This window comes from Salvelinus namaycush, chromosome 16 (genome assembly GCF_016432855.1).
Source record: "Salvelinus namaycush isolate Seneca chromosome 16, SaNama_1.0, whole genome shotgun sequence".
NCBI classification, from domain to species: Eukaryota; Metazoa; Chordata; class Actinopteri; order Salmoniformes; family Salmonidae; genus Salvelinus; species Salvelinus namaycush.
The window spans coordinates 29,135,453-29,158,113 of NC_052322.1; the positions used below are offsets into that span (position 1 = coordinate 29,135,453).

Here is a 22,661-nt window from a genome sequence, read left to right on the forward strand (position 1 = left end):
ACCCCCTCCTCTCTGGCTGCCTCTGCTCACCAGACTCCTGACGCTGCTCTGGGAATTCCTACACGTAGGGGCCAGGGTGGCCAATACGGCAGCTTTCCGTTTCTGACCCCTCTTCCTTTCCCATTGTAAATCATTTCACATCACTCTCCTGCCTCCTCTAAAAATCTGTTATTTTTTGTATCCCACTGTTCAATAAACTCCTGTGCTGTATACATGTCCTTTTTAAAGACTTCAGTGCAATGTTACACTATATATACAAAAGTAAGTGGACACCTTCAAATTAGTGGATTCGGCTATTTCAGCCACACCCATTGCTGACAGATGTGTAAAATTGAGCACACAGCCATGCAATTTCCATAGACAAACATTGGCAGTAGAATGTCCATACTGAAGAGCTCAGTGACTTCAACATGGCAGTCATAGAATGCCACCTTTCCAACAAGTCAATTTGTCCACTTTCTGCCCTGCTAGAGCTGCCCCGGTCAACTGTAAGTGCTGTTATTGTGAAGTGGAAACGTCTAGTAGCAACAACGGCTCAGCCGCGAAGTGGTAGGCCACACAAGCTCACAGAACGGGACTGCTGAAGCACGTTAAAAGCTTCTGTCCTCGGTGGCAACACTCACTACTGTGTTCCAAACTGACTCGGGAAGCAACATCAGCACAACGGTTCGTCTGGAGCTTCATGAAATTGGTTTCCATGGGCGAGCAGCCGCACACAAGGCTAAGATCACCATGCACAATGCCAAGCGTCGGCTGGAGTGGTGTAAAGCTCGCCGCCATTGGACTCTGGAGTGATGAATCCCGCTTCACCATCTGGCAGTCCGACGTACGAATCTGGGTTTGGAAGATACCAGGAGAATGTTAACTGCCCCAATGCAGTGTCAACTGTAAAGTTTGGCGGAGGAGGAATAATGGTCTGGGGCTGTTTTTCATAGTTCATACTAGGCCCCTTAGTTCCAGTGAAGGGAAATCTTAACGCTACAGCATACAATGACATTCTAGACGATTCTGTGCTTCCAACTTTGTGGCAACAGTTTCAGCATGACAATGCCCCCGTGCACAAAGCGAGGTCCATACAGAAATGGTTTGTCAAGATTGGAACGCAGACTGCGAGCCAGGCCTAATCGCCCAACCTCACAAATAATCTTGTGGCTGAATGGAAGCAAGTCCCGCAGCAATGTTCCAACATCTAGTGGAAAGTCTTCCCAGAAGAGTGGATGCTGTTATAGCAGCAAAGGGGGGACCAACTCCATATTAATGACCATGATTTTATAATGAGATGTTTGACAAGCAGGTGTCCACATACTTTTGGTCATGTAGTGTATGTTGAAATTAAATTTGATTTACTAGGGGTATGATGAATGACACTACAGGAGTTAGTCATAGCATTTAACTGTGACAAGCGTCACTGATCGTTTAAGTATAGCGTCCTTACTGGTGCTCGATCTCAGATCCTCTGCTTCGCAAACACACGTGGCGTCTTAGCTAATTGTGAAGTAGGATAGGTACACGTTCATAACATTTTACCATTAAATATGTCTCGTATCAAATTTCTTCCAACCTACATAAGGTCTATAAGAAATGTCAAAACAGTAAGTCCTTCAAGAAATAAGTATGTTTTTAATCAAATGTAACATCCACAATGCCAGAAGAAAGAAACTGGGAACAAAACAACTATTTAAACCATCTCCCACACAGGCACCAGTTAAACTGTGAGAAAGACATGTGGTACACGTTACACTACACAATATAAGGTACCAAGAGAGAGATGTTTGAAGCCTACGAGGGTCAGTGCCCAGGTTAAGTATTTGCCTTATATTGTGTGTCCGGCAGTCTTTCTCTGTGAGTAGTACCTGTGCCAGTGTTTTACTGTCTAAAGTAATGGGCTTCTCCCTCTGTGCTCCCTTGTTCCAGTGGGATGTAGTCTGGGGTGGTTCACCAGACAAACGCAGCCCTCTCCCTCAGCATGCGCACACCAAAGCGCTGCCACTCCCTCTGGTGGATCCACATCTCCTGGGTGGTGTCCAGGCAGGCGAGCACCGCTCCCCCTTTCCACGAGATCAGGCGAGGGTCCATGTCCTGGAAAACACAGCCATTAAAACACCTCTGCTTGTAGCGACACACAAACTCCTGCAGGATTGCATTTTATACCCACTGTGTTAGACTAGATATAAACACCTGGTCTTCTGCATGCCTCAAGACCATGTTAGTCCACTGTAAAGCCAGTGTACGTAGAAGCCAGTGTACCTTGGGTCGTGTGATGACCTCCACGCTCTCCACCACCCTGCGGAAGGAGGGGGGCATCTTGTTGAGGATGCGGTGCTGCAGGAACTCCTGGGCCCTGTGAAACAGCAGGCCTCCCCCCACCACCAGGATGGAGCTGTACATCTTCCTCTTGGTCTCGTCAGATGCTGGGCACAAACAAAATACACACAAAACCTAACATTCCCCTATCAAAACATCCAACATTTGGAAACCACTGCTTAGAATTCACAATTTACCCTCACTTCATAACAGAATAATGAATACCATGTCCAATAATGTTTTATCTATATCTTATGTTTATTATTTAGTGTATGTTACCTCGTGTTTATGGTAGAATAAAACAAGATACTGTATTATAGGACAGAGTTTGAAGCAGGGTAATTTGCTTACCACAGCAATCGATGCTGTGCAGGATGGCTTTGTCCAAGCCTAGCGCTTTGCCCTCAAACTGGGTCATGGCAGTCTTCCTGGAGAGGAGTGCTGAGGGAGGCTCCTCCATCTCTGCTCCCCCCATCAGGCAGTCATTCTGGGAGTGTCCCAGCTCCACATCCTGGCCATGGGCACCACCTCCACGTTCTGAGGGGTCCCCACCCTGGCTGCTCAACTCCCCCTCAAACCCAGGCGGCTTGGGAAGGGATTTACGCTCTGCTGAGGCTTTAGAGGACTGAGCATAATAATGGGAGAGGGAGGATGAGATGGAGAGAGGAGGAAAAGGAAGGGAGAGATGGAAACAGAGAGGGAGTATCAGCCAATCAGATAGTTCTAATAGGATGGAGTCAGGTGTTCCTAGACTACCTGGTCCTGCTTGCTCTGGGTTCCCAGTAGGTAGTGTTCATCATGTGGGTCCTCTGGGTCACCCTGAGATCTGTGCTGCAAGGAGGTCATCTTCTGGCCAACTATCCCAAACGTGGTGGGGTAGAACAGGGCCATAGGCGCCTGAGGTACACAAATTACACATTGTGACAGCATTTATTATGTCATATTTATTATAGTCATCTTCAATCTAAAAATGGGGCTTCAAAACCACAATCATCCGCTTTACCACTGACAGCCCTTCCCTGACTGGGTGTGTATACATACCTGCAGTTTCTCATCACCAAGTCGAACCTGGTAAAGAAGTGCAGGGGACTCTGGGAAACGGGTGCGGAACTCGTGGTCTTGAAGCCCAGAGATGTCCTGGAGAAAAAGGGGAAAGAGCTGAGCATGTAGAAAAGGGGTATCTATCACCTTTTATTCCTAAGTCCCCCTTCTTCAGTAACACACCTTATTTCAGCTATGGCCTTATAGCCCAGACGGAAGACCATGATTCATTAGTTGGCCATTTGAAACTGGCATGTTGTGATGTAATGAATTAAAAGCCATAACCATAACCATACAGTTCGCACTTCAAGACCAGAGTTGGAGAGTCCTTACGTTGAAAAGTACACCAGGGACTTAGTTATTAGGGCACACCATAGAAGAAACTAAATAAAATTTTACTTGTCACATGCGCCAAATACAACAGGTGTAGTAGACCTTACAGTGAAATGCTTAATTACAAGCCCTAACCAACAATGCAGTTAAGAAAATACCTAAAAAATAAGCGATAAGAAAAACAAGTAATTAAAGAGCAGCAGTAAATAACAATAGCGCGGCTATATACAGGGTGCACTGGTACAGTGTCAATGTGCGGGGGCACCGGTGTCGAGGTAATTGAGATAAACAAACCTACCTGCATGTATAAGTGACTATGCATAGAAAATAAACAGAGAGTAGTAGCAAAGGGGGGGGTGCAAATAGTCTGGGTAGCCATTTGATTAGCTGTTCGGGAGTCTTATGGCTTGGGGGTAGAAGCTGTTTAGAAGCCTTTTGGACCTAGACTTGGCGCTCAGGTACCGCTTGCCGTGCGGTAGCAGAGAGAACAGTCTATGACTAGGGTGGCTGGAGTCTGACGATATTTAGGGCCTTCCTCTGACACCGCCTGGTATAGAGGTCCTGGATGGCAGGAGGCTTGGCCCCGGTGATGTACTGGGCCGTATGCACTACCCTCTGTAGTGCCTTGCGGTCAGAGGCTGAACAGTTGCCATACCAGGCAATAAAACAACCTGTCAGGATGCTCTTGATGGTGCAGCTGTAGAACTTTTTGAGGATCTGAGGACCATGCCAAATCTTTTCAGTCTCCTGAGGGGGAATAGGTTTTGTTGTGCCCCCTTCACGACAGTCTTGGTGTGCTTGGACCATGTTAGTTTGTTGGTGATGTGGACACCAAGGAACTTGAAACGCTCAACCTGCTCCACTATAGCCCCGTCGATGAGAATGGGGGCGTGCTCGGTCGTCTTTATCCTGAGGTCCACAATCAACTCCTTTGTCTTGAACCACATGATCAGGTCTCTGACCTCCTCCCTATAGGCTGTCTCATCGTTGTCGGTGATCAGGCCAAACACTGTTGTGTCATCAGCAAACTTAATGATGGTGTTGGAGTCGTGCCTGGCCGTGCAGTCATGAGTGAACAGGGAGTACTGCAGGGGAATGACCACGCACCCCTGAGGGGCCCGCGTGTTGAGGATCAGCGTGGCGGATGTATTGTTGTCTACCCTTGCTACCTGGGGGTGGCCCGTCAGGAAGTTTAGGATCCAGTTGCAGAGGGAGGTGTTTAGTCCCAGGCTCCTTAGCTTAGTGATGAGCTTTGAGGGCACTATGGCGTTGAACGCTGAGCTTTAGTCAATGAATAGCACTCTCACATAGGTGTTCCTTTTGTCCAGGTGGGAAAAGGTAGTGTGGAGTGCAATAGAGATTGCATCATCTGTGGATCTGTTGGTGCGGTATGCAAATTGGAGTGGGTCTAGGGTTTCTGGGATAATAGTGTTGATGTGAGCCATAACCAGCCTTTCAAAGCATTTCTTGGCTACAGACGTGAGTGCTACGGGTCGGTAGTCATTTAGGCAGGTTACCTTAGTGTTCTTAGACTATGGTGGTCTGCTTGAAACATGTTGGTATTACAGACTCAGACAGGGACAGGTTGAAAATGTCAGTGAAGATACTTGCCAGTTGGTCAGCGCATGCTCGGAGTACACGTCCTGGTAATCCGTCTGGCCCAGCGGCCTTGTGAATGTTGACCTATTTGAAGGTCCTACTCACATCGGATGCGGAGAGCGTGATCACACAGTCATCCGGAACAGTTGATGCTCTCATGCATATTTCAGTGTTGCTTGCCTCAAAGCGAGCATAGAAGTTATTTAGCTCATCTGGTAGGCTCGTGTCACTGGGCAGCTCTCGGCTGTACTTCCCTTTGTAGTCTGCAATAGTTAGCATGCCCTGCCACATCCGACGAGCATCAGAGTCTGTGTAGTACGATTCGATCTTAGTCCTGTATTGACGCTTTGCCTGTTTGATGGTTCGTCGGAGGGCATAAACTTATTAGCTTCCGTGTTAGAGTCCCGCTCCTTGAAAGCGGCAGCTCTGCCCTTTAGCTCAGTGCGAATGTTACCTGTAATCCATGGCTTCTGGTTGGGGTATGTACGTACAGTCACTGTGGGGACGATGTCCTCTATGCACTTATTGATAAAGCCAGTGACTGATGTGGTGTACTCCTCAATGCCATCGGAAGAATCCCGGAACATATTCCAGTCTGTGCTAGCAAAACAGTCCTGTAGTTTAGCATCTGCTTCATCTAACCACTTTTTTATAGACCGATTCACTGGTGCTTCCTGTTTTAATTTTTGCAGGAAGGGCTCAAGCAGGAATCAGGAGGATAGAGTTATGGTCAGATTTGCCAAATGGAGGGCGAGGGAGAGCTTTGGAGGTGGTATTTTTTTACCTCTGGTTGCACATTTAACATGTTGATAGAAATTCAGTAAAAATAACTGTTTCTTAAAATGGACAAGTTAAAGCAGCTCCTCCCTATTTCAGGCTGTTTTCTTCCTGATTGATGCCTTATGAATTTGATGTTTAAGTACCTGGTCAAGGTGGCAGAAGGTCTCTTTGAGCTGCTGCAGCAGGATGCAGTCCACCCTATTGGAGAGCTGACACTCCCTGTAGGGGAAGCCTGCCCTCTGCAGGAGCCAGAAGAAACAGCGGGTGACATCAGCGCCCCCGTATGCCAGACACAGCCTGCAGGAGGACAGACACATGTACAGTCATGGCTAAAAGTTTTGAGAATGATACAAATATTAATTTTCACAAAGTCTGCTGCCTCAGTGTCTTTAGATATTTTTGTCAGATGTTACTATGGAATACTGACGTATAATTACAAGCATTTCATAAGTGTCAAAGGCTTTTATTAACAATTACATGAAGTTGATGCAAAGAGTCAATATTTGCAGTGTTGACCCCTTTTTCAAGACCTCTGCAATCCGCCCTGGCATGCTGTCAATTAACTTCTGGGCCACATCCTGACTGATGGCAGCCCATTCTTGAATAATCAATGCTTGGAGTTGGTCAGAATTTGTGGGTTTTTGTTTGTCCACCAGCCTCTTGAGGATTGACCACAAGTTCTCAATGGGATTAAGATCTGGGGAGTTTCCTGGCCATGGACCCAAAATATTGATGTTTTGTTCCCCGAGCCACTTAGTTATCACTTTTGCCTTATGGCAAGGTGCTCCATCATGCTGGAAAAGGCATTGTTCGTCACCAAACTGTTCCTGGATGGTTGGGAGAAGTTGCTCTCGGAGGATGTGTTGGTACCATTCTTTATTCATGGCTGTGTTCTTAGGCAAAATTGTGAGTGAGCCCACTCCCTTGGCTGAGAAGCAACCCCACACATGAATGGTCTCAGGATGCTTTTTCCTGTTGGCATGACACAGGACTGATGGTAGCGCTCATCTTGTCTTCTCCGGACAAGCTTTTTTCCGGATACCACAAACAATCGGAAAGGGGATTCATCAGAGAAAATGACTTTACCCCAATCCTCAGCAGTCCAATCCCTGTACCTTTTGCAGAATATCAGTCTGTCCCTGATGTTTTTCCTGGAGAGAAGTGGCTTCTTTCCTGCCCTTCTTGACACCAGGCCATCCTCCAAAAGTCTTCACCTCACTGTGGGTGGAGATGCACTCACACCTGCCTGCTGCCATTCCTGAGCAAGCTCTGTACTGGTGGTGCCCCGATCCCGCAGCTGAATCAACTTTAGGAGACGGTCCTGGAGCTTGCTGGACTTTCTTGGGCGCCCTGAAGCCTTCTTCACAACAATTGAACCGCTCTACTTGAAGTTCTTGATGATCCGATAAATGGTTGATTTAGGTGCAATCTTACTGGCAGCAATATCCTTGCCTGTGAAGCCATTTTTGTGCAAAGCAATGATGACGGCACGTGTTTCCTTGCAGGTAACCATGACAGAGGAAGAACAATGATTCCAAGCACCACCCTCCTTTTGAAGCTTCCAGTCTGTTATTCGAACTCAATCAGCATGACAGAGTGATCTCCAGCCTTGTCCTCGTCAACACTCACACCTGTGCTAACGAGAGAATCACTGACATGATGTCAGCTGGTCCTTTTGTGGCAGGGCTGAAATGCAGTGGAAATGTTTTTTGGGATTCAGTTCATTTGCATGGCAAAGAGGGACTTTGCAATTAATTGCAATTCATCTGATCACTCTTCATAACATTCTGGAGTATATGCAAATTGCCATCATACAAACTGAGGCAGCAGACTTTGTGAAAATTAATATTTGTGTCATTCTCAAAACTTCTGGCCACGACTGTACACAGAGCATCTTTATTACCAGACTGATATGTTACAGATACATTTTTTACTTCGATACACCCCTACTGTGCACCCTTCAATTCCTCAGTGGAAAGTTCAAACCTAGTGTGTACACTTCAGTTCAAAACCTTCACAGACAACCAGGGAGGGAGTGCACACTTCTACTCAAATCAAATTTTATTGGTCACATACACATGTTTAGCAGATGTTATTGCGGATGTAGCGAAATGCTTGTGCTTCCAGCTCTGACAGTGCAGTAATATCTAACAGTTTCACAACATATAAGCAAAATACACGTAAATCTAAGTTAGGAATGTATTAAGAATATATATACATATATGTCAGAGCGGCATTGGACTAAGATACAGTGGCATAGTATAGAGTACAATATATACATATGAGATGCATGATGCAATATACACACCTGGAGTTGCGGTGAGACACCCCGTCCTCCACACAACACAGACTGGTCTTCTGGTCGCCCACATCCACCACACAGGCACTGCTCAGGCCACTGCCGAAGGTAGCACACACAGACTCCTGGTGGACTACGATCGCTGCAGACCAAGGAGTGACAATCAAGTTTCAAAGTCACATACACAAGTACAGCTAAATGCATTTCTGGCCAGCTCTAAACCCAACAATGCAGTAATCAATAACAATGTTATACTAAACATAACAATGTAGAACACAAACACAAGAAATAGAAATAAAAATAACAAAAAAAAGAAAGCAAGCAAGCATACTATATACAGGATCAGTTCCAGTACCATATTTACTAGGGGTGTGCCGAGTAGCCAGTCAAAACAAGTATCCTAACAAATATGGGCAAATTGCTGGATAAAATTATGGTCCAACTATTTTTTGTAATGATACGTGATGGAAAAAAGATATATTTTCTGCACGCATCTTTCTCATGTCAGTCAGTAATGTGAGAGGTTCTACATTGGCTAAATAACACTACTGGCTGTCTAAAGAGAAGGGCGGGCTGTACTTTGATCCTGCTGCTCTGATTGGATAAGAGTGAAGCTGTATTTCTCCATCCACTCGGTTCATAATTTCACCAGATCAATTTTCCTTGCATGTTTTTGGTCTGATCATTCAGATTGCTGCTGCCTGGCTACTACTATGATAAATCACATCGCAAGGACATTTGCTATAAAGCTATCAATGCGCATAATATCTAACAAGCAGTATGGAGAAGAAAAAAAATGAAACACTGATGCGCATTCTGACTGAGTAACAGCAAACGTGGCTGCCTGTTGCAAGTTGAGGACACAGACACACTTCTCTGCCCGCTGCTCCTAATCTGCAGCTTTTTTTACAGTGAGAACGTGCAGGGAGGTACATTGCCAACATCTACTTAACACTTCATTTTTTTCAGATCAGGAGTATCATCCGATCCGACTATTAAATGTCAACTTACGGATATGAGTATGTGGGTAAAACAAAGCGCAGAAGTAAATATGTATAAGGGAAAGGTGACTAGGATAAACAGCAGCGTATATGATGATTGTATTTGAGTGGGTGTGTGTAAAGTCAGTATAAATGTTTGTGCATATTATGTGTGTGAGCAAATGATGAAGTGAGTGTATGTGTGAAGAGCCCTGTAAGTGTGCATAGACAGTGCAACAAAAAAACATGAATAATACAAGGGTCAACTCAGGTAGTCCGTGTAGCCATTTAGTGTGTATTGTACCTGAAAAGCCCATGTTGAGCAGCAGCATGTTGACCAGTTCCTTGATGTGATGCCTGTTATAGATGTCAGGGACTAAAAGGATACATCTGTAATACTGCCAACCCAACAAACAAGAGGCGATTAGATCAGAGTACAAAATAAAACTGACAGCTGACCACAACATTGTCTCTGCTACATGTTATGATTTGTTAGGTGTAGTCAGGTAAAAAAAAAGTATATACAGTACCAGTCAAAAGTTTGGACACACCTATTCATTCAAGGGTTTTTCTTAATTTTTACTATTTTCTACATTGTAGAATAATAGTGAAGACATCAAATCTATGAAATAACACATATGGAATCATGTAGTAACCAAATCAAAATATATTTATATTTGAGATTCTTCAAAGTAGCCACCCTCTGCCTTGATGACAGCTTTGCACACTTTTGGCATTCTCTCAACCAGCTTCATGAGGTAGTCACCTGGAATGATTTTAATTAACAGGTGTGCCTTGTTAAAAGTTCATTTGTGGAATTTCTTTCCTTCTTAATGCATTTGAGCCAATCAGTTTTGTTGTGACAAGGTTGGGGTGGTATACAGAAGATAGCCCTATTTATGGCAAGAACAGCTCAAATAAGCAAAGAGAAACAACATTCCATCATTACTTTAAGACATGAAGGTCAGTCAATCCAGAAAATGTCAATAACTTTGAAAGTTTCTTCAAGCGCAGCCGCACGCAAAAACCATCAAGCGCTATGATGAAACTGGCTCTCATGATAAGGATATTTGTATAAATGGTTACAATGTGTATCACACTGATCGAGTTAAGAAAGGTGGGGGTGTGGCTATACGTGAAGACTAAATTCCTTGTAAATGTGGCAAAGTCTGAAACTATTTGTAAACAATTGGAATTTCTTGCTTTGAATCTTGAAGTTTCAAAGGGTCTCTCTATAACTGTGATTGGCTGTTATAGACCCCCCTATGCTCTCTGTGATGCATTTTCTTCTCTGATGCACCTTATGTCTAAACTTCTTCACAGTGAAATGATCTTGATTGGTGATCTCAACTGGTGTTGGTTAAAGCCGGTGTCTGATGATTTTAAAATGTATTGTAATTCTATGAATCTTACCCAGTTCATTAACTCACCCACCCACCCAAATCTCCAGAGAAATCTACCCTGATTGATTTGATATTGACAAATGTTCCACATAAATATTCTGCGGTTGGTGTTTTTTGTAATGATTTAAGCGACCATTGCGCTGTTGTTGCTTTTAGAAATACTAAAGTTCCTAAGACAACACCCACGCTTTATTCGTAAGAGAAATGTATTTTAAGAGTTTAATAAGCAGGCTTTCTTTCATGATTTGTTTTATTTTGACTGGAGCAAGATTGAGCTTATCCCTGTGGAAACTGCCTGGAAATTCTTTCATGACGTTTTCTTCCAAATAGGAAGCAAACATGCCCCATTCCACAGGTTCAGAGTTAAAGGGCGGGATAATCCATAGTTTTCTTCTGAGCTGTCTTGTATTATTCACAAACGTAATCTAGCCTGGACTAAAGCAAGGAAATCATGTTCTGATGCTGATTGGCTTATTTTTAGGCAGCTACAAAACAAGTGTTATTTTCTTCTCAGGAAGGCCAAGTCTGAATATTTTATGTCTGTTACCACTGATAACCTGAATGACCCTAGAAAGTTTTGGAAGGCTATTAAGTCTATGTCAGGTAATGGTAATGTTAATGAATTACCGTCATGTGTTTTGCTGTATATGACAAAACTGAAATGCTGAATTGTTTCAATGCACACTTTGAATTATCTGGTAGGCTGTTTGATTCAGTATCCTCTGTCTCTGTACAACCCTGTGTGGATGAACCAGTGTGAGCTGGTCAAACTTTTAGCTTTTTGCCATTCTCAGTGCAGGTGGTACATAAAGCCCTGAAATCCTTAGATCAGAGAAAGCCTGCAGGTCCTGATCTTCTTGATCCCTGTTTTTTAAATCTGGCAGCTGATTTCATAGCTGAACCACTTACATATCTGTTCAATTTAACTTTGTAATGTAATGAAATTCCAAAGATCTAGAAATCAGCATTTGTCCTACCACTTTTATAAAGGGGAAGATCAACTCTTTTAAATAAGTATAGGTCAATCTCAAAGCGGTCACCCCTGGTGAAAATACTTGAAACCCTTGTTAGTGAACAGCTAAAAGAGTTTTAATATACTAACTATTTTATCAATGTACCAATCGGGCTTCAGGGAGAAGCATAGCACAATTACAGCAGCCATGAAGGTTTTAAATGATATCACTGAGACCTTTGACAAAAAACAGCACTGTGTCTCACTTTTTATTGATGTCTAAGGCTTTTGATACAATTGATCATGCTATACTGAGGCAGAGATTGTCAGGCGTAGGTCTTTCGGCACATGCAGTTGCATGGTTTGCTATCTATCTGTATAATAGAACTCAGTGCACTCAATTTGATGGGCTCATGTCTGTTAAATTGTCTGTCTGTAATGGTGTGCCCCAGGGCTCTGTACTTGTCCCCTCTTATTCACTATTAATATAAATAATTTAGACAAAAATTTGCAAAATGCGCAACTTCTCCTTTATGCTGATGATACTGTTATTTATTGTTGTGCTTTGTCTTTCAGAAAAGATTTCCAGAAGTTCAAACTGCTTTTTATACTGTTCAATTGAAGCGTATCCTCAATACTGACAAAACTAAACTAATGGTGTTTTCTAAAGCAAGAAATAGACCTCTGAACCTTTTACCTATTACTACCTGTCAGGGCAATGAGATTGAGACTGGAATTTTATCATCTTGGAATTTTAATTGATGAAGGCTTCTCTTTTAAATTGCATATTCAACAACTTACAATTTTTTTTAACCTGAAGCTGGGATTTTATTTTAGGAATAAGGCCTGTTTTTCCTTTTGAAGCCAGAAGGAGGCTAGTATCAGCTACATTTATGCCTATACTAAACTATGACCATATGTTATATATGAATGCTTCCGCTCAGAGTTTGAGATCAATTGACAGCCTTTACCATGGAGCATTGAGATTTATTTTAAACTGCAAAACCCTTACGCACCACTGCACTTTATATACCAGGGTTGGCTGGCCTTCTCCAGTCAATCGTAGGCTCACTCACTAGTATACTTTTATTTACAAAGCCATTTTGGGGTTACTACCATTTTATTTGGGCATTTTTATTGTTCAGAAATGTGGTGGGTACTCTCTTCGTTCGCTGGACTTTATCCTGCTAACTGTTCCAAATGTCCCAACTGAATTTGGTAAAAGGGCTTTTATGTACTCTGCGCCATCGGCTTGGAACGCCTTACAAAATACTTTTAAACGATTGGTGTTTTTAAATCATTGATGAAGGATTTTGAGGCTGATTCCCTGACCTTTCAATGTTGTTAATTTGCTGTTTTATGATTTTGTTATACTCTTGTGAATGATATGGGTTTTTACTAGATTACCTGTAGTTTTTCTTGTTGTCTGTCTGAAATTGTGTAATTACTTAGTGCTGCCTATCTTGGCCAGGATGCTCTTGAAAAAGAGATATCAAATCTCAATGAGCCCTTCCTAGTTAAATAAAGTTTTTTTTTATTTTTTTATCTATAAATGAGGGCCGCAATAGGAAAGGAAGACCCAGAGTTACCTCTGCTGCAGAGGATAAGTTCATTAGAGTTACCAGCCTCAGATTGCAGCCCAAATAAATGCTTCACAGAGTTCAAGTAACAGACATCTCAACATCAACTGTTCAGAGGACACTGCGTGAATCAGGCCTTCCTGGTCAAATTATGGCAAAGAAACCACTACTAAAGGACACCAATTATAATAAGAGACTTGCTTGGGCCAAGAAACACGAGCAATGGACATCAGACTGGTCTGATGAATCCAAATTTGAGATTTTTGGTTCCAACCGTCTTTGTGAGACGCAGAGTAGGTGAACGGGTGACTTCTGCATGTGTGGTTCCCACCGCGAAGCATGGAGGAGGAGTGATGGTGCTTTGCTGGTGACACTGTCAGTGATTTATTTAGAATTCATGGCACACTTAACCAGCATGGCTACCACAGCGATACGCCATCCAATCTGGTTTGCGCTTAGTGGCATTATCATTTGTTTTCAACAGGAAAATGACCCAACACACCTCCAGGCTGTGTAAGGGCTATTTGACCATGAAGGAGAGTGATGGAGTAAGTCAGATGACCTGGCCTCCACAATCACCTGACCTCAACCCAATTGAGATGGTTTGGGATGAGTTGGACCACAGAGTGAAGGAAAAGTAGCCAACAAGTGCTCAGCATATATGGGAACTCCTTCAAGACTGTTGGAAAAGCATTCCAGGTGAAGCTGGAGAAGCTGGAGAATGCCAAGAGTGTGCAAAGCTGTCTTCAAGGCAAAGGGTGGCTACTTTGAAGAATCTCATATATAAAACATATATTTTGATTTGTGTAACACGTTTATGGTGTTACTACATGATTCCATATGTGATATTTCATAGTTTTGATGTCTTCACTATTATTCTACAATGTAGAAAATAGTAAAAATAAAGAAAAACCCTTGAATGAGTAGGTGTGTCCAAATTTTTGACTGGTAATTTTCAGGCACTGTAGTGTGAAGTGAGCCAATTGTCTGTCCTGTACCTTGAGGTCTTTTAGGGGGATTTCCAGTTGTTTCTGGATGACGTGGCTCCAGATGGCCTCCAAATCGGCCAGGACAGCAGTCAGAGAACCCCCTGCACCGCTGTGCACGTTGAGCTGCCCCCTGCTGATGGGCCAGTGCACGTTGTAACAGTCAGTGGGGTTTACATACAATGCCTGCCGTTAGGACAGAGGGGAGAAAACAAAGCGAGAGAGGAGGGAGAAATCAATGATTGACAAAATCGACAAAGGACTAATATACTAAAAACAATTTCTGAAAGTAACCTGCTCTTTAACATGCATGCATTGTGTCCAGATGTGCTGTACTCCCTCACCTCCTCTCCCACCAGGTGGTCTGGATGGTGTGCTGTGTTGGTCCACTTCATCCTGGAGCTAGTGTCCAGACCTGCTGGTCGAATCAGTCTGTTATAAGACCTGGCCTGCAAGACAACACACCCAAACAGACTATCAAACCGTCGTTTACGAGCTGCCGATAGGGTGACCACATTTAAAATACCCAAATGCGGGACAACAGGATGATTTTGGCAAGACAGTATAGCCTACATGAATACAAAATGTTGTCATAAATGCTCAAAGTCTGTACCGACATATGTTGCTTATTGAATATCATTACAGAACATACATCCTCCAATTGCAATGTTTGCCCACACATATTGTCTCAAGAAAATTTTATATTTTTAATACCCAGTTAGGCATACATACTTTCAAAATAGGCCATCACTACTGTCAATCGTGAATGATGATAATTCTTCAGGTTTTACCTGTGAAACATTTAAACTGCATCTGCATGCCAATCATTTGATCTCAATCAGTTTTATGGGAATATGCATTGAGCTTCTACCATTACTTTTTTGTTGTAAATTAGAGCATATAGTGTTAAACTACTCTGCATTCCTGTATTTTTTTCAATCCAAGCAATTTCTGCCTAGTGCCGCGCACTGTTGAGTTTTGGCCGCATAAGAAAAACAATGTGAATATTCTGCTAACCATCCTAAAAATATATGACTAGGGTGGTGTTTTGGTGTAACAATAATGTTACACTATGCTATTTCTTTTGGTTATGTAGAACACTAATTAATCTGTATGTAATATTCCAAGGCATTGATTTAGCTTTGGTCTAACTTTACTAAACGAGAACCATTGTGAAAAGTGTCGGAGCAACGTTCTGGCAGCACTACACCCCTGCTCCCGCTGCACCCCCTGCTCCCGCTGCTCCCCTGCTCCCGCTGCTCCCCCTGCTCCCCATGCTCCCGCTGCACCCCGTGCTCCCGCTGCTCCCCCTGCTCCCGCTGCACCACCTGCTCCCCGGCTCCCGCTGCTCCCGCTGCACCAAACAAGCTAATTGAAGCACACTTATCCTACTTTTTTGCCATGAGCAAAATTTGGTGACGCAGAAACAGCGCAGTGACTGTAAGAGACAGGTTGTAATGTCAGACTGAAATACGGAACAAATCAACAACAAAAAAAGTACATTAGTGGTGTTTGAATTTGTTGATAAAATGCAGGACATGATTGTTTGTAGAACAAAATCTGGGACTGTCCCGCACAATCAAGGACATGCGGTCACCTGATTGTGCTGCAGAACAGACATACACACAGGCTACATAGGTAAAGATATGTAGAGCCCTGCACATACAACTACACACACCTGTTCAGCAGACACTGGCGTCCTCCGTACGCCATTGGACATCTTCTTTGACCAGATCGCCTGGTCAACCATTTTGAGACCATTCTGCCTCTGTTCATTACTCTCTGGTTTCTTTGTTGAGAGAGAGTACACATTGGAGGATTATAAGGGCGACAGTGTGTATATGTGTGTGTTGGTAGGGGGTCAATGTCACGCCATATGTATTGAATTCAAAATAAAATAAATTGTGAACATGAAAAATAAAGTTGAGAATGTAAACATATTTTTGAGGACGGGTGAGATAATGACGTTGAAATCAAAAACCAAACATTTGAAAGCAAAATGTATAGAATTGTAAACAAAAAATAACACATCAAAAGCAAAACCCAAAAACTTGTAAGCAAATCATTTTAAAGGGAGAGCAAAACTATGACAAATGATTAAAAAATATATTTTAAAATGAATGCAAAAATCGTTTTCGGTTAAACTTTCCCAGCAACCAATCCTATTGAATACATTTTGCCTACGCTCTTGCCTGCATGTACTGCCTTTTCATTACGCTACTTGTATCTTTGCTTTCGATGTCGGTTTCTTTGCTGTCACTGCCAGTCTTTTCGATTGCGAGTTTTGGCATTATTTTTCCGTGAAGGGCGGGGTATAGAGGGAGGAGTAGACAATGAGTCTCCATTGGTCCGCTAGTTTTGGAGTGACGGTTCGTCTTAACCTGTCTGGGAACGGGGTTCCGCTCGCCAACAGCCAATGAAATTGCAGGGCGCCAAATTCAATCAACAGAAATCTCATAATTCAAATTTCTCAAACATACAAGTATTAGACACCATTTTAAAGATAAACTTCTCGTTAATCCAACCACAGTGTCCGATTTCAAAAAGGCTTTTCGGGGGAAAGCACCACATATCATTATGTTAGGTCAGCAACTAGTCACAGAAAGCATACAGCCATTTTCCAACCAAAGAGAGGAGTCACAAAAAGCAGAAATAGAGATAAAATTCATCACTAACCTTTGATATTCTTCATCAGATGACACTCCCGGGACAACATGTTACACAATGCATGTATGTTTTGTTCGATCAAGTTCATATTTATATCCAAAAACCTCCATTTACATTTGGCTTTGCCTCCAAAACATCCCGTGAATTTGCACAGAGCCACAAGTATTATGCACAGAATTATAGATATACTTCTCCTTAATGCAACCGCTTTGTCATATTTCAAAAAAGCTTTACGGAAAAAGCAAACCATGCAATAATCTGAGTACGGCGCTCAGAGACCAAAACAAGCCAAACATACACCCGCCATGTTGCGGAGTCAACAGAAGTCAGAAATAGCATTATAAATATTCACTTACCTTTGATGATCTTCATCAGAATGCACTCCCAGGAATCCCAGTTCCACAACAAATGTTTGATTTGTTCGATAACGTCCAGAATTTATGTCCAAATACCTCCTTTTTGTTCACGCGTTTAGCCCAGTAATCCAAATGCTCAATGCGCGATCGCTTAGTTCAGATGAAAATTCAAAAAAGTCAAATTACAGTTTGTAGAAACATGTCAAACGAAGTATAGAATCAATCTTTAGGATGTTTTTATCATAAATCTTCAATAATGTTCCAACCGGAGAATTCCTTTGTCTGCAGAAATGCAATGGAACTCAAGCTAACTCTCACGTGAATGCGCATGGTCAGCTCATGGCACTCTGCCAGACCACTGACTCAATCCCCTCTCATCCCCCCCTCCTTTACAATAGAAGCATCAAACAATGTTCTAAAGACTGTTGACATCTAGTGGAAGCCTTAGGAAGTGCAATTTGACCCCATAGACACTGTATATTCGATAGGCAAAGAGTTGAAAAACTACAAACCTCAGATTTCCCACTTCCTGGTTGGATTTTTCTCAGGCAAAGCGTTGAAAAACTACAAACCTCAGATTTCCCACTTCCTGGTTGGATTTTTCTCAGGTTTTCACCTGCCATATGAGTTCTGTTATACTCACAGACATCATTCAAACAGTTTTAGAAACTTCAGAGTGTTTTCTATCCAAATCTACTAATAATATACATATATTAGCAACTGAGACTGAATAGCAGGCAGTTTTACTCTGGGCACGCTTTTCATCCAAACGTGAAAATGCTGCCCCCTATCCCAAACAGGTTAATCCAATCAATGAACATGATAAGTAGGCAATAGAAAAAAAGCCTGTCTAAGTAGACGGTCTGACGTCAACACTACACGCCAAATCTTCCCCCGTGCCCGCAGCGTCTCTTTTTCTCCCAACGCAGTTAAGCCAAAACCACGGCCCGTTATTCAGAGGGGCGTTCTACTACGCTCCCATTGGCTAGCTAGCGTTGTCTCACTCACAGGAGTGAGTCAGCGCAGAGATGGAAAGTGTAATTTAACAATTAGCTTCATACCGTAAAGCAGGCCTATTATTATCATCATGTTTGGTAACATTTGCCCATTTATATATTTCAGAGTTACAATGACTTGTAAAAGTGTCTCAGAACTCTGCTGAATTACCTCAATTGAAGGTCAGCTAAGTTTACCTAGGCGACTTAACGTTACTAGGTTGGTATATGAAGTTGTTATATTATCATTAGTAGTCTATTATCAGGTAAAAGCATATGCTTATTATTCATAATTCCCCTATTTATTAGCTAATCATTCAGTCGAATACGCTATGCTACAGCCATTGAATCTGTCTTTGAGCTTTAGGAACATTATGTTATTATATTTTTCAATGTTGAAATACAAGGGCAAACATTATTAATCAGTGACTGAAATTTCGCGCTACGTGATATTCACTTCCGGACTTGGAGAGCGGTCAAAGCCTTGAAGAACGCCTCTCTGAATAACGGGGCGTGGTTTTGGCGTAACTGCGTTGGGGAAAAGAAAGATGCGTGCCCGCATGTTCTGAACATGGCGAACGAGTTACCAACACCTGGCCGAACATTGTGCAACAGGTAATCCATACGTTTATCTATGTAGTTAGAAGGGTCAGAGCCAGTGACACATCAAATCATTGATTGGGTTAAGACGAACCGTCACTCCAAAACTAGCGGGCCAATGGAGACTCATTGTCTACGCCTCCATCTAAACCCCACCCTTCACGGAAAATAATACTAAAACTCGCAATCAAAAAGACTGGCAGTGATAGCAAAGCAACAGACATCGAAAGCAAAGATACGAGTAAGCGTAACCAAAAGGTAGTACATGCATAGGAAAAACGTATTCAATTGGATTAGTTGCTGGGAAAGTTTAAACGAAAACGATTATTGCATTCGTTTTCAAATATTTTCCTTTAATAATTGTCAGAGTTTTGCTCTCGCTTTAAAATGATTTGCTTTCAAGTTTTGATGTATTTTGTTTACAATTCTATACATTTTGCTTTCAATTGTTTGATTTTGATTTCAACATCAATTTCACCCGTCCTCAAAAATATTGTAATGACCAGACTAGATCATAAAGGAACAATTGTCCAGACAGAGGATTGAGTTAACGAATTGACGGTTTATTAACCCAACTTTACACAGGCTACTGTTTGGCCGTAGCCCACGCCAAATAAATGAAAGATAACCTACAAACCAACCGGAACCTTCTCTTGTGGAAGCACAGACATAAGAGAAAGAACAATGGCTAAACCTGGTCTTAACTTCCAATGCTCCATCCCCCTGCCCAACCCCCCTCCACGCCACTCCGCCAACCACCAGGACGCCCTGCATCAGAACATTCCTGGCATTCCCGTGATTGGCATGTCCCTGGCATGACCCTGCGAACACTGGGTACTGGTAAGTATAACACAACCAACTAATAGCCTAACACATAACACACAGCTGTCTGTGCGGGTCGCTACAATATGTTTACATTCTCAACTTTATTTTTCATGTTCACGAGTTATTCTATTTTTAATTCAATACATATGGCGTGAAATTGACCCCATATATGTTGGTCATTTTTGACTCACATTCAGGCCTTCTCTCACCAGCCATTCATCCTCATATCGGGGCTGGCACGTTTGTTTATGTCTGCGGGCTATGACGTGCGGGACAGTCGCAGGAAGCGTGTCGGTTGCTCTACCAATTCTCAACGTTTTCGATCCAGGGTGTAACACAACGATAAAGTTGCTCTGAATTTGCTGTGAAGGAAGCAAACAGTACGGGGACTTCAAGACAGAGTAACATTGACATTGTAGTGTGTAATTGTGGGCTATTCTTTGGGTTCTGAAATCAGTTTTTTTATTTGTTAAATGTGACGTCGGAGTTCCAGTCCGCCAGTTAGTATTGCCCACTCAACGCCTTCGTAAATCGTTAAATCGGCAAGCTGCTAGCTAGCTAACATTAGCCCATGTGTAGCTGCCATAGCAGTCTTTGTGCAAACTAAACAACATTATTCCCATAATTATTTAATATGTTGGTATTCGAATCTAATATAAATCCTTGGCCCTTTTAACGTTGCTTTGCAACTTACTTCTTGAAGAGGCTCTGGGATAACCGGTGGCGCGATTGGTCTTTTGATACCACGCTGTTCCTTTTCTTTCTCTTTCTCCTTCTCTCGCTCCTTTTCCTTTTCTTTCTCTTTGCCGTTTTCTTGCTCTCTCTCCGCTTGTGTCATTGTGGAGTGTCGTGGTCAATAAAGCTAAAACCAAATCTGTATCACAGTTTCTACGTTAGTGGCTTCTAACATAACATCAGTTTGCTGGACAACCATGACTATTCCCATGGTTTTAATTGGGTGGCCGACCATAAAAAGTAACAGGAAAAAGATCGTCCAATATCTACACTTAGCACACCAAAGAAAGAAGCAATGTCGTGTAATGACCCTGGGTTTATAAACGCGGAGCCAATAGCGCGCTGGACTTCGGGCTAGAAGGTAGAGGGTTCGAGACCTGCTCCCTGCCTGTTTCATTACACTGGTGTCAGAAGTGGGGTTATATATATTCTATATATCTATATGGTTTACAAGTGTGGATATTTACCTATTAGTTCCAGGCCGCCGGTGTCAGGTCTGGAGCTTGAAGTCATGAGTTCTGCTAGTGCGCAGCAGCCTACCGGTGCCAAAAGCACTGTGGTCTGCCCTAGAAAGCTATGTAAAATTAACAAAATGTCTTTATTATTATCAAGTTCAATCCCCACAGTGAAATATTTTAAAGTTCGCTACACATCGAAATATTTAGTGTGCATTTGTCTATCTACTCTGATTTCAGAGCATTCTTGTCTGAGAGTGTCAGATAACTGATGAATTTACAAATGCACAACACCAGTTGAATCTGACCGTGTCAGTAAACATCATTTAAACAACATTTAAATCTAGTTTAAAAAATGTATTGAGTAACTTCTTATGGCCCCTTTAATGCAACAATACTTCTTCTATTACAAAATCTATTTCCCTCTTGTGCTAATGATGAGGTCACACAGCAGCTCATCCTTCTCAGTATTAAAGTCCAGACTATCAAACCTAGAATAAACTGTAAATAGTTCAGACTGCAAATACAATGCAATGCTTTTTTCATTGAACATTGGGCTCAATGTCGTTGGTTGGTAGTCCAGAGAGGGATTTGTTCCCTACAATTTACGATCCTCTTCATTCCCTTTTTGGGTCACTTTGGGTCCACTATTTTTCAGTTATGCTCAGTTCTGACACTCTCCCTACATATTAATCACTATATTTGCCACAACTTTATAATTCATGTACTTTTTATATTATGTATATCCTAATATGCACTTTTATCTCCCTTCCAGGAAACAAACCTTCCTACCTACCACAGCCATCCTACAGGACTTGAAACAAGAACTTCTAAGCCTCCACTCCAACCCCTCCATTCAAACCACCTCATGTGCCTCTGTATTCCTGTTTTCTCAGTGTAATAAATATCTAATACTGGAACCCATTTGATTTCATTGCGTTCTCACTGATGCAGTACTACCCTGAACCAATTGAATAAAACTAAGTGTACTGAAGTTGTTGCTACACTGCTAAAACTGTTCAGTCATAATTACCAGTGCTACTTTGTTTGCAGCCACTAGTCATAGGTGAATAATGTATTCTGTAAAAATAATTACAATACAGTAATGCACTTGCTCTTCAGTAAAGTTCTGGCAATCTTATGTTGGAAACCATATTCAAGGAAACCTAGTTGCACATTACTTAAGTAAATTATAACCTGTTTCTTGAACACCAGTCATTTTGTAGGACAAGAATGACTGTGTAAGCTTTAGACAATGTCTCTGTCACAGGTTCCCGGGTTACAATATCACCTGTGATGGTTAAATGTTCAGAGTAATTGGTATGGCACAGGCATGAAAAATCAATGAACACATATGAAGTAAGGTGTATCTTTAAATGTATTGAGTCAAGCAAATATGGTGTACATAGTGTAACAGTACTGGAGGGGTAGAGCAAGCAAGTGGGCTTCATCCATCTCTGGAGATCACACAGTGGAGATACTCTGATTGGTGTAAAATGTGTGTAAGAGATGATGACTAGTTGTAAGCAAGCAGCTTTTAGTGGACTAACTATACACTCAAGTCCTCTTAAAATTTGACAAAGACACAAAACTTGTTGATCAAGCTAAATTATACAGTAAAACGGGTTGCTAGCGGGTTCACCATACTAGCTGCCATCATATTTCAAGCTTTCGATTAAGCACCGTGCTTGCCCGATCTGTCTCCCTTTTTCCTGGGCACGAAGGTTACATACAGTACCAGCCAAAAGTTTGGACACATCTACTCATTGAA

At 42.4% G+C, this 22,661-nt stretch overlaps 1 protein-coding gene and 1 long non-coding RNA gene across 5 annotated transcripts; one reads left to right on the plus strand and one right to left on the minus strand.

The window, feature by feature from the left end:
• Nucleotides 1–1,597: 1,597 nt before the first annotated feature.
• actr8 (actin related protein 8) lies at nt 1,598–20,629 on the minus strand. Of its 3 annotated transcripts, XM_039010982.1 has the most exons (13): nt 20,395–20,629; nt 19,892–20,062; nt 15,936–16,046; nt 14,602–14,706; nt 14,270–14,443; nt 9,641–9,734; nt 8,366–8,498; nt 6,201–6,354; nt 3,346–3,441; nt 3,061–3,201; nt 2,656–2,929; nt 2,248–2,411; nt 1,598–2,079 (listed from the first exon to the last, which is right to left on the minus strand). In XM_039010982.1, exons 1-13 carry the CDS (start codon nt 20,536–20,538, stop codon nt 1,936–1,938), a joined length of 1,905 nt encoding a protein of 634 aa, XP_038866910.1. In that variant the 5' UTR covers nt 20,539–20,629; the 3' UTR covers nt 1,598–1,935. The 3 variants fall into 3 exon arrangements, with proteins under 3 accessions (XP_038866910.1, XP_038866911.1, XP_038866912.1); XM_039010983.1 differs by lacking the exon at nt 15,936–16,046; XM_039010984.1 differs by lacking the exons at nt 15,936–16,046; nt 19,892–20,062.
• On the plus strand, nt 18,787–21,807 carry LOC120061283. 2 transcript variants are annotated; one of them, XR_005478316.1, is made up of 3 exons: nt 18,787–18,890; nt 19,461–19,715; nt 21,666–21,807. It is a non-coding gene; the product is annotated as an uncharacterized LOC120061283 (long non-coding RNA). The 2 variants fall into 2 exon arrangements; XR_005478315.1 differs by lacking the exon at nt 18,787–18,890 and adding an exon at nt 18,984–19,133.
• Nucleotides 21,808–22,661: the final 854 nt, after the last annotated feature.